Source organism: Gobius niger, assembly GCF_951799975.1.
Source record: "Gobius niger genome assembly, chromosome: 1".
Classification (NCBI taxonomy): Eukaryota; Metazoa; Chordata; class Actinopteri; order Gobiiformes; family Gobiidae; genus Gobius; species Gobius niger.
In genome coordinates this window covers 71,693,954-71,707,944 of record NC_136852.1, presented here as the reverse complement: position 1 = coordinate 71,707,944, position 13,991 = coordinate 71,693,954, and the positions used below count along the sequence as shown (strand labels likewise).

At 41.2% G+C, this 13,991-nt stretch overlaps 1 protein-coding gene across 1 annotated transcript in view; it reads left to right on the top strand.

Moving 5' to 3' along the window:
• Nucleotides 1–3,245: 3,245 nt before the first annotated feature.
• LOC306977495 (intermembrane lipid transfer protein VPS13A-like) overlaps nucleotides 3,246–13,991 on the top strand; it is a gene marked incomplete at both ends in the record, with an annotated part of 63,021 nt that continues 52,275 nt past the window's right edge. The window contains 12 exons of the mRNA XM_079575836.1: nucleotides 3,246–3,371; nucleotides 3,489–3,548; nucleotides 3,632–3,691; nucleotides 3,842–3,922; nucleotides 4,417–4,462; nucleotides 4,528–4,655; nucleotides 4,732–4,838; nucleotides 5,935–6,106; nucleotides 6,211–6,273; nucleotides 7,866–7,998; nucleotides 11,590–11,684; nucleotides 11,810–11,952. Coding sequence (XP_079431962.1) covers nucleotides 3,246–3,371; nucleotides 3,489–3,548; nucleotides 3,632–3,691; nucleotides 3,842–3,922; nucleotides 4,417–4,462; nucleotides 4,528–4,655; nucleotides 4,732–4,838; nucleotides 5,935–6,106; nucleotides 6,211–6,273; nucleotides 7,866–7,998; nucleotides 11,590–11,684; nucleotides 11,810–11,952 — 1,214 coding nt within the window. The remainder of the gene's footprint in view (nucleotides 3,372–3,488; nucleotides 3,549–3,631; nucleotides 3,692–3,841; nucleotides 3,923–4,416; nucleotides 4,463–4,527; nucleotides 4,656–4,731; nucleotides 4,839–5,934; nucleotides 6,107–6,210; nucleotides 6,274–7,865; nucleotides 7,999–11,589; nucleotides 11,685–11,809; nucleotides 11,953–13,991) is intronic.

Here is a 13,991-nt window from a genome sequence, read left to right as displayed (position 1 = left end):
TGGGGGGTTTGGCGCAGTGGCTTATGGGATGGCACATAGCTCCTAATCACAGGTCAGTTAGCACCAGAGGTCCCTATGCATAAGTGGCTATGCTAGTTAGCATTGAGGCTCCTTTTCCTAATTCCTTCCTAACTGACAGACCAATTCGGACGCTTCTTATCATGGCGGACGCTGACGCACATCCGGTTTGACCTTAGACCTCATTCCAATCTGCTCGTTTCGGACGGAGCCAAAGACTTTGATAATTGCTCCAGAGCTAAAACGCTACGTGTGGCCGACTCTGTTGACGCTTCTGACAGTCTCCCCCAGGGGAAACTGAAGCTACAAACGTAGCTTTCCACCACCGAGTATGGAGTGAATGTACAATTGTCTCATGTAAAGCGCTTTGTGACCATGTCTGTGAAAGGCGCTATATAAATAAAGATCTTCTTCTTCTTCTTTTAAAAAGCAGCTGAAGACATGGCTGTTCAGACCAGCTTTTAGTTGACAAGTCTGTGATTGTTTCTGTATTAATGTTTCTGTTATACTTGTGTTTGTGTCTCTGTGAAAAACGTTGTGATTTTATCTGTGAAAGGTGCTTTATAAATAGTTTCTTCTTCTTCAAATTCTGTTCGCAGGTGATGCCATCTTCACTGACCTAAAAATCAGAGAAAATGCCGTGGTGGGTAAACGTATTAGACATTTTATTCTAAATGTTATGGTTATGTGTGATTCAACAATCCTGATCTGTTATTTATTGTAGATGAATTGGTGGTAACTCCATTTGTCGTTCTTTTGCAGAGTCAGCTCGGTTTCCCATTTCTGGTAAAAGCTGGCCACATAGGTAAGAAGTTGTACATAAATACAGTAAATATTATCATGTCATAATTTGTATTTGTTTTTCCATAGGGCGTTTGCAGCTGAAGACTCCGTGGAAGAATCCATTCACTCAACCAGTGGAGGCCACGCTGGATGGATTCTTCCTCCTCATCGTCCCCACAGCCAGTAAGTGATCAGACGTTTCACATTGTCTGAAACGCCTGCAGATGTTTGTACATGTTTGTATATTTCCACTTTCTGTGCGTTTTCCTCAGGCATAAAATATGACCCGGAGAAGGAGGAAAGGCAGTTCACAGAAGGTCGCCAGAGAGACCTCCTGAGGATCGAGGGGGCCAAGCTCAAAGCTGCTGAGCAAGGTTAGAGGCCAGTTATGGTTACGTTTCATGGCAAATTACATTTCCCCTGCGCTGAGTGCTCCCGTTGCTTCACAGCAGCCGAAGCACTCCCGCGTCGTGTTGTGAGCATGGGCAGATAGAGGCAGACACGGGTTTGTGGGGTAGAGCTGGTGATTGTAGCGCTGAGTCGGGGCCACGCGGTCGGCGCTCTGTGACTTCCTGTGTGTGATCTGATTTCACACCGCTGCGCTTCGTGGTGTCGCACTGTTAAAGGCAAAGGGCAAGGGTTCAGCCTCTGTCTTCCGCTATCTAAGAGAAAAGATCAGATGGAAATGAAACTGATTGGTTTATCACTTGTGAAAATGTCTGTAGTAGCCAATTGATTTAGTTTGGATTTTATCGGGATAGGTGGCAAGAGAGAGTCGATTTATGTTTGTGAAACTGGTCTAAAGTTCATTAATGAGGGACAATGACGTCACATCTCGGGATGACGAGCTCCCCCGTCCACATGAACGCACCGTGTGTTACAGCAGTTTGACTCATTTCCCATTGACTAAACATGGTTGTCACAGCAACAGTTTAAAATAGTTTGCCTTCATCTGTGTCACTTCCTGTCAGTGTCCAATAGGGCTGCTCGATTATTGAAAAAGTAATAATCATGATTATTTTAGTCATAATTGAAATCACGATTATTCAAACGATTATTTCTTTTTTATTATATCTTTATTTTATTTATTTATTAATCAAAAAACCATTCTGATGTTTTCTGTTTTCTGAACAGTCATAAAAGTACAAATGATTTCAAGTGCGCCTTGATTAAAGACAGGTCTCTGCTTCACACCTGCCCCCTGCTCCATCATATGTTCTGCTGATCGACATATTAACAGTTTCTTTCCTCAAGCTGTGATCACTTTAAACAAGGCACTTTAAATAGGCACTTCTATTACATTTATCTGTGTGGACTTTTATTGTACAATATTTTGCCCTTAGGCTTTTAATGTGGCATTGTTTGTTTGTTCTGTTTTTTATATTGTGTCGTTTTGCGTGTTTTACTTATCACACTTTGAGCTCTTTGCACATTTTTTTCCAATGTGGTTTTTCAAACTGCAAATGGCCAATAAATGAATCTGAATCTGAATCTGCTGGCCAGCCCTCACACCTGCACAAGTAAACTGAGCAGCGCAGCCTGATGACATCATCACACAGCGCAGTTTGTTTTTATGTCAGGCAAAAGCATGAGCCATGGCACCTGAAATGAGAAGGGGAAATAATCCCAGTGGCCTGAAAAGCAAGTCTGCTTTGCAAAAAAAAAAAAAAAAATTGAAAGAAAAAAAAAAAATTATAATTGTTTTTTGCGATTATGCTAATTTTGTAATCGTTTAGTGTAGTAATCGAAATCGTAATCGAATTTCGATTAATTGCACAGCCCTAGTGTCCAATAAGGAAATTAAACTATAAACATCACAAAAATGGCCCAGAAAGCTTTTTAGCAAAATCTTATAATATAATATGTAATATAATTGCGTGTAATGTGTGATATGTAGTCAGAGGATACCATCTAGTTTAGTTCCAGGCTCTATACAACTTTGATGACTATGCAAATGTTTTTTTTTTTTTTCTGTGAATATATCCACATTTTTATTGTTATAAGTAGAACCAATAATTAGATTCAGCAGGTAATATTTGCAAAAAGCCCTCATACCCTTTAAACAGAAGTGTGCACTTAAGTTCTGATCAATATGAGCTAAAACATTGCTATGTGACTTCTTGTATCACTAAAATACTTGCTCTGAATGGCAGACAGACACTGACTCAGAGGTTACTGAGCAACATTGAAAATAGAATCAATACGTGCACACGCAGAGACGCTGTGACATTTGATCGGACTTTCTGTTTTGATCTGTTAAGGTCATGTATTACACTACCTCAGTTCCACTGCTCTAATACAGCTCTACTGCAGTAGTATTGTGTTGTAGAAGTACTGTACTATCCCAGCAGTAGTAATCGTTTATCTTTTCGCACAGTGATAGTATTTCTGGTATCTGTAGCCTGAAAAGTCATAAACAGAAGCCAGCATTAAATCACAATGAAATGTTCTTGCCGACAGAGAACCCCGGGCTGGAGAAAGAAGACTCCTTTGTGGAGAAGCTTCTTTCTCAGGTTATTAAAAACCTGCAGGTGAAGATATCGAACATTCACATTCGGTATGAAGATAATGTAAGTACAACCACAAAGTATTTCCTCTTGCACTCAATGTAGTCCGTAGATCAAAAATGAAAATGCATTTGACCCCCGTGCATTATTAAACACGTTGGTTGATTTTGTTTTTATCAGATCACAAATCCGAACAGCCCTATGTCCTTGGGAGTGTCATTAGAAAACCTCAGTCTACAGGTGAACATGTCAGACTGTGTTACAAACATTCTATAATCAATGATCCTCTTTGAACAAATCCGGTAATTCCTTTTTCCAAACAGACTGCAGATGAAAACTGGCGCCCGACTCTGCTGGACGAGAAGGCAAAGTTGTTTTTCAAGGTAAACCCTGACTTTCTGTTACGTTTAAGCTGAACCACTGAGTTAATAGGTTCTTAGACAGACTTGGAACATGAACTTCGGTCTAATAAATGGATATATTTAATGTGAGAATGTAGAATTGAAGCTAAGTGCTTTGTTTTGTGTCCGCAGCTGGTCAAACTTGATAACCTCTTTGCCTACTGCAATAACAACTCTGTTCTTTTCTCCAAAAAAACAACAGAAGAGGCCTTGGTAAAGTCCTACGAAACTATCTATCTATCTATCTATCTATCTATCTATCTATCTATCTATCTATCTATCTATCTATCTATCTATCTATCTATCTATCTATCTATCTATCTATCTATCTATCTATCTATCTATCTATCTATCTATCTATCTATCTATCTATCTATCTATCTATCTATCTATCTATCTATCTCAATTTTGTTAAGAATTTTTTGAAAAAACACGGCTTAATGTCCAATGCTAACTGTCCCATGTAAACCAATGGACGCCGCTAGGCTAACAAAAAAAATACTGATTTTTTTTTATACTGAATTCTTTTTTTTAGTAGCGACAAAAAATTACGCTGATTTTTTGTTTTTTCAATTTGGTTGGTGAAATACAGATGCAAAAAATTCAGTTACATAAAATCAGTGTATAAAAAACACTAATAAAAACACAAATTAATCTTCTGTACAGTCTTTCCACTCAACTTGCTAACTGTTAATGTTTCTTTACAGCAATGTCTGAAGAGCAGCATGAATTCTTCCGTTGGCCATGATTTCAGTAAGTTTCAGGATAGCGCTGTGTTTCGTGGACAGAAGTGACTTTCATCGTTTTCTATTCCGCAGTTTTCCGTCCAATCTCGGCGGACGCGAAGCTCAAAATGAACCCCAGGTCAGACGTGGATTTCTCCTCCCCCAAAGTGGACCTCATGGTGAATCTCCGGGAGGTGGCCATCGAGCTGAACAGACCGCAGGTAAGGCGTGTCCATCTTCTGCAGGCCCAGGAGAAACGTGCGGTTTGGTAATTTCTGTGCTCGTCTGCTGTGACAGTACATCAGTATCCTGGAGCTGCTGGGCTCAGTCGACATGATGTTCAGGAATCTGCGCTACAGGAAGTACAGGCCGGAGGTCCAGGTCCACCGCAATGCCAGAGTATGGTACGTCGTCAGGGCTTTTGACCTCTTAGGCAAGGCAACTTTATTTATACCCATGGCAACTCAATGCCCAATTTTATCGCTCTTTTGTGGCTTTCTTGTTGATTTTTTTGTTGATTTTTCCTCCGTGTTTTTGTCACTTGTTGGTTTTCCACCATGTTTTTGTCACTCTTTTGCCACTTTTGTTTTGCTTTTAGATTTGGGTAAAACCAAACTGGAGAAAATGTGCTCAGTTCATGTAACTGTTTAATTGTCTCATGAATGAACCCCTTAAGCCTCGCCCGAACCGACCATTTTTTCTCCAGTTTGGCTTTACCCAAATCTAAAAGCTTCTTGAAAAAAGCGCGAAAAGTGACAAAAAAAGAGACGAAAACGAGGATGAAAACGTGAGATGGTCTGATTAAATATGATGAAAAAATGACAAAAAAGTGACCAAAATATGACAAAAAATAACAAAAAAATTGACAAAAATGTGACAAAAAATAACAAAAAAAGACAAAAATGTGACAAAAAATTACAAAAAATGTGGTCAAAAATATGATGAAAAATGACCCAAAAAAGAAGAAAAAATGACAAAAATGTTACAAAAAATGTGACAAAAAAAAGGAACCAAAAAATGAAAGAAAAAAAAGACAAAAAAGTGAGAAAAATTTGATAAAAAATGACAAAAATATGACGAAAAATTACAAAAAAAATTATGAAAAAATTACAAAAATGTGACAAAAAATTATGAAAAAATTACAACAACGTGACAAAAAAATGTGGTTAAAAATATGATGAAAAATGACAAAAAATTTACAAAAAAATTGCAAAAAAGAAATGTCAAAAAAGTGACTATAACACGGAAACAATGCAAGGAACAACTTTGAACGGATTTTGTAGGTCTTGGCTTTCAAATGAGGGGTTACACTGCCCTATAGGCTGTAATCTTGTAGATTTGGGTAAAGCTGAACTAAAGAACATTCATTCGGTTAAGGCGGGGGTTAAGAGGTTAAATCCATAGTTTTGGGCCCAGATGCCGCTTTGAGACTCTTATGTCTGAGATAGTTAGTCTCACGTTTGGCTGTCGGATGAACAATAATAACCTGTGGCGTGGCAGGTGGAAGTACGTGATTACGAGCGTCCTGGAGGTGGACGTGAAGCCCCGCCTCCACATGTGGTCCTGGTCTCACATCCGCAAACACCGGCAGATGGTCAAGACCTACAGAGAACTCTACAAAACCAAGATCACCAGCAAGAAGCCCAGCAAGGAGCTGCTCAGGATGCTTCAGGTGAGTCCCTCAGAGAGCATGTCGTTCGTTTATCAAACATTATACATTACAGTATATTATGAGTATATGAAAAGCTGCAAACACTGATCAATGTTTTGTTCCAGGAGCCGGAGAAGACGCTGGATATTTTTAACATCACGATAGCCAGACAACAGGCCGAGGTGGAGGTGAGGTTCACTTCACACATTTACCCACAAGCCTTAGGGAAGAACTTGGCTTTTACTGCCTGAACTACCTTACCGAGCACATTTTCTCCAGTTTGGCTTTACCCAAATCTTAAAGGATCTGTTTCCTGCTACGTTAGCCATCCCAAAGTAAAGTATAGGCATTTATATGATATATTGTACCTCTACAACTATGGAGCACTGTTTTTTGAGAGAATGCCAAAAAAAGAGCAACAAAAAAGTGACAAAAAGCGATGAAAATCTGGCAAAAAATTGACTGCGCAAGAAAAAAGCTCCATTTAGATGAGTTTTGTTGGTCTTAGCTTTCAAAAAATGCAGTGTATCAGTAACCTTATGGATTTTGGGTAAAGCTGAACTGGAAAAATGCACTCGGTTAAGGCGGGGGTTAAGAGAGAGATTTTTCCTGAAGGATTAGAAGCTTAACCCCTTAACTCCCACCTGAACCGAGCACATTTTCTCCAGTTTGGCTTTACCCCAGTCCAAAAGCTTCTAGAAAAAAGCTGTGAAAATAGCGACAAAACTGAGACGAAAACAATGATGGAAATGTGACCAAAAAAGTGACAAAAATGTCACAAGAAATTGACAGAAAATGGACGAACAAATGATAAAAATGTGACAAAAAAAAGACCAAAATGTGATAAAAAATTGACAAAAAATGACAAAGATTTAACAAAAAAAATGACTAAAATGTGATAAAAAATGGATGAAAAAACAAGTAGCACTGCAATAATAAATTCGAAGTGACATGTCTGAGTTTGTTGGTTGCTAATAAATCAACAACAATCAGTTATTAGAACAAAAGAATCCCTAACCCTGTCTTGAAGGTTCTTTTTCCTGTGCCACATTGTGTTTTCTGCACACGAGAACAGCGCACATCACAAAGGGCTTCACTGTCTTCCTGTTGTGCCGTCTCATTGCCCTTTTCTTAAATGGGGACGCCGTCTGCCTTGGACAGGGATATTGATCGGACCAAAAATATCTAGAAAGGAGCGTCTGAAGCTGCTCCGGCGACTGCAGGACAGAGCAGCAGGTTCATACGGCCGGGCGGGGCTTCAACCGAGCCCTGGGGTTGTCTTGGTTTTGCTCCAAATAGTGTTTTCTCACAGCACAGAATCGATCCCCAGTCGCTAATTCTTACAGAACGTTCTTACACCGTAGGACAAAATGTAGTGTCCATCCTCTGGAGGGAAACACACGGCCTCACGACTTGTTGATTGACCCTTTCGCCGCTTACATCATAGAAATAAAAAGGAGAAGCGTCATTCGATCCTTACACATGTGGACAGTTAGCAAAGAAGCTACTCCGGTATACTTTTCAGATTCCATTAGCCTCCTCAGTGTGTTTTCCCTATAGCCGTTAGCATTAGCCACCAAACATATCAAATTATGAACGAGTCAGATGTTTTCAGCTGAGTTTTCATTCTCATTTACGCCTTGTCTCTGTCGCAGTTTTGCCGCTTTTTCCAAGAAGCTTTAAGATTTGAGTAAAGCCGAGCTGGAGACGATGCGCTCAGTTCACGCGGGGGTGAAGCCAAGTGTGTTTTATCGTGTTTGTTTGTGTGTTCCCTGCCCAGGCGAGTAAGGCGGGCCGGAAGATCTACCGTCCCGGGCTGAAGATGGAGGAGGAGGAGTCTCAGGGCTGGTTCGACTGGTTATGGAGCTGGGGCGGAAAGAAGGAGTCTGAGGTCAGGGAGGCCAAGAGCGGAGGTAGGAGAACACAAACAAAAGCACTTTTACACTTGTTCTGCTGCTGCGCTCATGCTTTACTTAAGGATGATGTGTCAACAAAACAGGAATCCTCATGTTTCACCTTCGTTTACAGCCTCTAGGCCAGTGTAACGCCTAATTTTTTGTCACTTTGTCAGCGTGTTTAGTTTAGTTTATTTGTTTATTTGAGCAGTTAACACTCTACTCAAAAGGAGTGGGCCGAAGCAAGAGCTTTTAAGCGCCCACCCCCAAAATCCATGCAATAAAATAATACAAAGGAACGTAGTGCAAAAGGAACATACCGTAAATTCTCTAATACTGGCCTGTATTCCATTAGCGGCCGGGTCTCAAACAGAGGCCGGGTCTCAAACAGAGGCCGGGTCTCAAACAGAGGCCGGGTCTCCGACAGAGGCCGGGTCTCTAACAGAGGCCGGGTCTCAAACAGAGGCCGGGTCTCAAACAGAGGCCGGGTCTCAAACAGAGGCCGGGTCTCCGACAGAGGCCGGGTCTCAAACAGAGGCCGGGTCTCAAACAGAGGCCGGGTCTCAAACAGAGGCCGGGTCTCTAACAGTGCCCGGGTTCGCGGCTGGCGGAGGAAAATTAAAGCCGGTCTCTAAAACAGGCCGGGGCTTTTATTAGAAACTATAGCGGTAGAAATATTCCCCATGTTAGGAATTTGTCTCATACTGGTGTAAATGAAAACTTACGTGCAGGAAGTAAACAAACGGGACCCCGGGCCGAGGGGGGGCGCTGTGGAGGAGCTGATCCGAGCGTAACTTTGACACAGATTTAGCCACTTTTCAAACCTCCAGTGACTATATTTGGAAACAGGGCAAACAACAAATGTTGTGAGACCCTCCAGGGTTTTAATAAAGTCACCATCGCGTCTTCAAAGCACGTCCAGCTGCTCCGTGTGCAGGTCAGTCCCACGCCTCAAAATAACTCCTCCCATCAGCGCGAGCGTCTCGTCTTCTCTCGGGTCAGTCTCATGATCGATCACAAACACAAACGCTCCGTCTAAACTCGCCTTTTACACAAGATAACAAATAATCGGGTCCACGGTAAAAACGAAACAGAAACCTGCAGTGACATTGATGTCAAAGCTCCTCTAACAGCAACGAAACACTTCCTGTTGTCCCGACAAAATAAAAAGCGTCAATGTTCCAGCCGCTGGGAGAGGGTTTGAAATGTTAATTAATAAATGAACCTAATATTTTAGGTGCAAATGGACACAAATCAAATTTTTCTTCATTTTCCTGGTCGTCCGTTTTGCTCAAATAGAAATAAACGCCTGTCTCTAATTGTGGCCTGGTTCCAATAAAGGCCTGGTCCTAGATGCCCTTGAGTAAATAAAGGCCCCGGCCTATATTAGAGCATTTACGGTAGTACAAAAGGGAATTAAACAAAGGAAACAGCAGCAATAAATAGATTACACATACCGTATTTTCCGGAGTATAAGACGCACTAGCCGTAAATGCCTAATGGGATAAAAACAACAGGCTAAGTAGGTGTACGGTTTGCTAACGTGACACATTACACGATGAACTAAATAAGTGTCTGTTGTGTTCACGTCACATGAACAGTTCAGATACAAAAGCATAAGGAACAGACAACTGCACCGTTGACAAACCTCTCCCAGCAGCCTGTTTTTCAAGCTCTCATTTGCAAAGTCGTTCCTCTAAATGTGGCCATCGAGCTTTTAGCCCGTGATTAGCTTTGTTTTGTTTTCTTGTAAGAGTAACCGCCGCTTCTCGCTCACTCCTAACTTTCTTTCTGCTGCTCGATTAGCCTGCAGTGCCCTCTAGAAAATACGGTACTCACATAATCCGACACATTTTCTCCAGTTTGGCTTTACCCAAATCTAAAAGCTTCTTGAAAAAAGCGTGAAAAGTGACAAAAAAGAGACGAAAATATGACAAAAAATGACCCCAAAAATTACGAAAAAATGAAAAAAATGTGACAAAAAATGACACAAAATTGTACAAAAAATGTGGTGAAAAAAATAACAAAATTATGATGAAAAATGACAAAAGTGTTACAGAAAATGTGACAACAAATGACCAAAATATGATCAAAAATTACAAAAAAATTACAAAAATGTGACAAAAGATGTGACAAAAAAGTATAAGACCACACGATGGCATTGACAACGAAGTCACTCGTTTTTGTTGCTTTTTCATCCCTCTTCTTCGTCGCTTTGGTGTCACTTTTTCACTGGCGTCACTGGTTCTCTTTTTTGTCACTTTTTCGTAGTTTTTTTTGTTGTGTTTCTGTTGTTTTTTTGTTTCTTGTTCATCACTTTGCTTCGTTGCTTTTTTGATGCTCTCAGTGGTGCAGCTGTAAACGTTTTTTAGCATCTGAGGTGAGAGTCTAATGCAGGGGGCCCAAACTTTTTGTCTCCGAGGGCCAAAATGAAAAAGTGCCTGTGAGTCTCGGGCCAAACACGGCGATGTCAAGCACGAAAAACACATATATCTGCAAATTATAAAGTTACTTTATTTTATTTACTTACTTATTTTTTCGATAGCCTACATTTGCATTTGATTCTATCTATGCAAATAACATGCTATATTAAAACAAATGGTAACTATGGCAAAAGCCTAATTTTAGAAGAACAAAATCAGCAATTGTAGCAATTTAGTGCAAAAAAAAACCCTGTATCTACAGCACCTACAGTAACTTTACCTCATTCGTTCACTCAAAGAAAATGCCACATTAGATTATTTTGAAAGTGTCAGTTCAGCATAAATTCTTTTATAAGTCACTTTTTAACACGTACTGTTGTTGACGTCAACAACCTTTGCAATAAAAGTTGGAAAACTGTGAAAGTTGACGCAACAACACTGTAATTGATAAATACCAAGACTTTGCGAAAGGAGTGAAACAGCGCCCCCAATTTGACGCTTATGGTCCAAATTTACCATTGAGAATGAATGGAAGCGAGTTAGTATTAACCACACGCAGTGCAAACGTAGGTCACTCTCTGGCAACAGAATTGTGTCGGTGAGCCTAATTTGGCCCGCGGGCCCACCTTTGGGCACCCCTGGTCTAAAGTCTCTTAGTCTGAGATGGTTCAGGCGATGGCGAGACTTTTATTTACTAAAGTTTTAGTACGTTTTTAAAGGAGGTCTTAAAAAGGTTTTACATTTGACTTTGGGGTTGCTGCAGATACCCTGGTTTTGCTCAGGTTTTGTCTCTTATTTTTGTTGCTCTGTCACTCTATTGTTGTTTTTGTCGCATTTTTTTTGCATTTTTGAAAAAAACTTTTAGATTTAGGTAATGCCAAACTGGAGCAGTCATGTGGTTCCACTTAAGTCACAAACATCTGAGGAAATGTTGGCCGGATCGTTTGAGTCCAGCGGTTTCTAAAGACAGGATAATGTTTGTGTCTAAATAAACCTTTCAGACTTGGTTGTTTTTTAAATGAATCGCAAACATTGAGTTCCCGCCTTTTTTGTCTCTTATTTGTTGTGTTTTTGAGATTTTTTGTTGCTTTATGACCCATTTTTCAGAACTGTAATCTGTAAATCTGCAAAAAGAAACCGCTCAGACTTGGATGATTGTTTAGTGGTGTCTTCTTGTGTGTGTGAGGTTTTGACGAGCAGCTGACCCCCGCTGAAAAGGCCAAGCTCTACACCGCCATCGGCAACAGCAAGACCGCGGCTAACTCCAACCTGCCCAAGGAGGTGAGTCACCAAACCAACCGGAGGCACTTCCTCCTTTTGTGATACAACAGCGCGTTTATGTAAGATTATGCAATGTGATCCACCGGCGTGTGAAAGGCACTTGTGTTTTCATTCTTGTCTCTCAGTTTGAAGACATGAAGGTGGATTTCCACATGGAGAAGCTGTCCGTGTCCATCCAAGACGACAGCGACAAGAACGAGATCCTCCGCCTGACCGTGGGGGAGCTCATGTCCACGCTCACGCAGCGGTCGGGGGCACAGGCGCTCAAGTAGGTGCTCCTTGTGGAACAGGTTATCCGCAGGGTCTTCTAAAGTCGCCTCATTAAGAACCCTAATGAATATTACAAGTTCTTGAAATGATTTTCTAGGAGTGAAATGGGTCTGTAGTTTGTGAAGTGATTCCGAGTTCCATTTTTGAACAATGGCTTAGTCAGAAAGAAGTCTGTTTGTAGATGAGTTTATATAACGCTAACAGCCCTGCTCACTTTAAAGGAATAGGCCACCGTTTTTACATACTGAGATATGTTCTTACCTAACCTTAGTCGAGTTAATATATCCCCGTCTGGTCTTTGTCCGTGCGCTCTGTAAGGCAAACGGAGCACATACGCAGCCTCTCCCACATGTCATGTAGCTCCAAAAAAGCTCACGATAGAAGCTACCAAGCTCTTCCACGTGTTCCCTATTTGAATAAAGTTACGTGAAGTGTTTTCATGCGAAGTATATTTACACAGAAATGTAGCATGTCGATTTTATAAGCAGATAAAAAGGGGTACTATATTGTGAGGCGTAATGATACGAGGAGCACAGCGTCCGCGCAGTAACTCCTAAAGACTTCCCCCGCTCACTTCCGTCAATAGAAGCTGCGTCAACAGAGTCATGTAGGACCTGCATCACTAGTTTACCAGATAAATCTAAAGGCCTTTTACACGCGTCCATGTGCTGTGTCACACTGGAGCGCGGTGCGTCACGGCACCTCAAAGGCTTTTCTCAAACTGCGCGCACACAAAACATCGCAACATCAGCCACGTAGCAACGAACTTATTCCCATGACAACTAACATCAACCTGTCGATGTGCCGACACCGACCCGTCCCACGTGCACGTACAAGCACACTTCCCCGATGTTATGGTCACTCCTCTTCCTCGTGGTTAAATACAGTGAGGGTGATATCCTATATGCGGAGCGTGGAGAAATTAATCAGCACATGAAGAGGAAAGTTTCATTGCAGCAGGAGGAAGGGAAAGATGGAAAAGAGAGGCGTACCTAATGATTTACAGTTGATCCATTTTGCCTCGTCAGAGCAGTAATCCAAACGCCCTCAGGCAGCGCGTAGTCATTCTTTCTTTGTGCAAAAAAGACGCATCAAAGTGAGAATAGTTCACCAGACGTCGGCCACATTCACACCACACCAGCTCCGAAGCAGAGGACGGCTCAGGCTGCTCCGAGACCAGCTGTTTCAGCCACAGTCGGAGCGGCTGTTTAAGCCGTCTTAAAGTGCTGCGCTCAGATTCACACTGACCCTAAAAGTCTCTTAAAGTTGACCTGTGTGAAAACACCCTAAAAAAGCCTGAACTCATGAGCAGCTTCGGCACAAATGCAGATGTTCTCTTAAAGCGAAGCAAAGCTACAACTTACTAACACTTTAGTTATTATGGCAGAGCCGCGGCCTGAGCCAGGACTAAACCAGGACTGAATAAGAAACTAGATTCTTGGACAAAGAGAAAAGCAGCGACAACAAGAAACATATCAGCTTTACCTTTAGCCCTGCAGAGCCTGCTGTTACTAAACTCCAGCTGCACCGGAGCCATTTGGGATCAAAGATTGTTTGTGGATAAAGTGAGCGCTCACTCTGCATTAGCCATTTTTGGAATAGTTTTGGTAAATTATTAGTGACAGAGTGAGCGCTCTCACTATGTAACAGCTCAGTGAGTTAAGAAAAGTTTATCTGAACGAAAACAGTCCTGATGTGGATCTGTCTCTGTAGCTCAGGAGGGAATAATGTCCTTTCTCTCTTTTTATCAACGCTTAAGTTGGAATTCTGCTCAAAAAACTGAAGTTACAGGAGACGCTGCTGCGGCCTGAGTTCTTTCTATTGTGCCGTTTTTGGACTTTCTCCTGAACGACACTTTTTATACACATTATTTTAATTAAATTTAAATAACAGGTATCGAAATAATTACCGTTTAGGCACCGGTACCAAAAAACACATCATTTAATATGCATACGTCACATTAAAGGTGACTATAGCCATATGTTATTGAATAATTTTAATAAGACATATTAAATCCAGAAATATTTTAATGCCGAC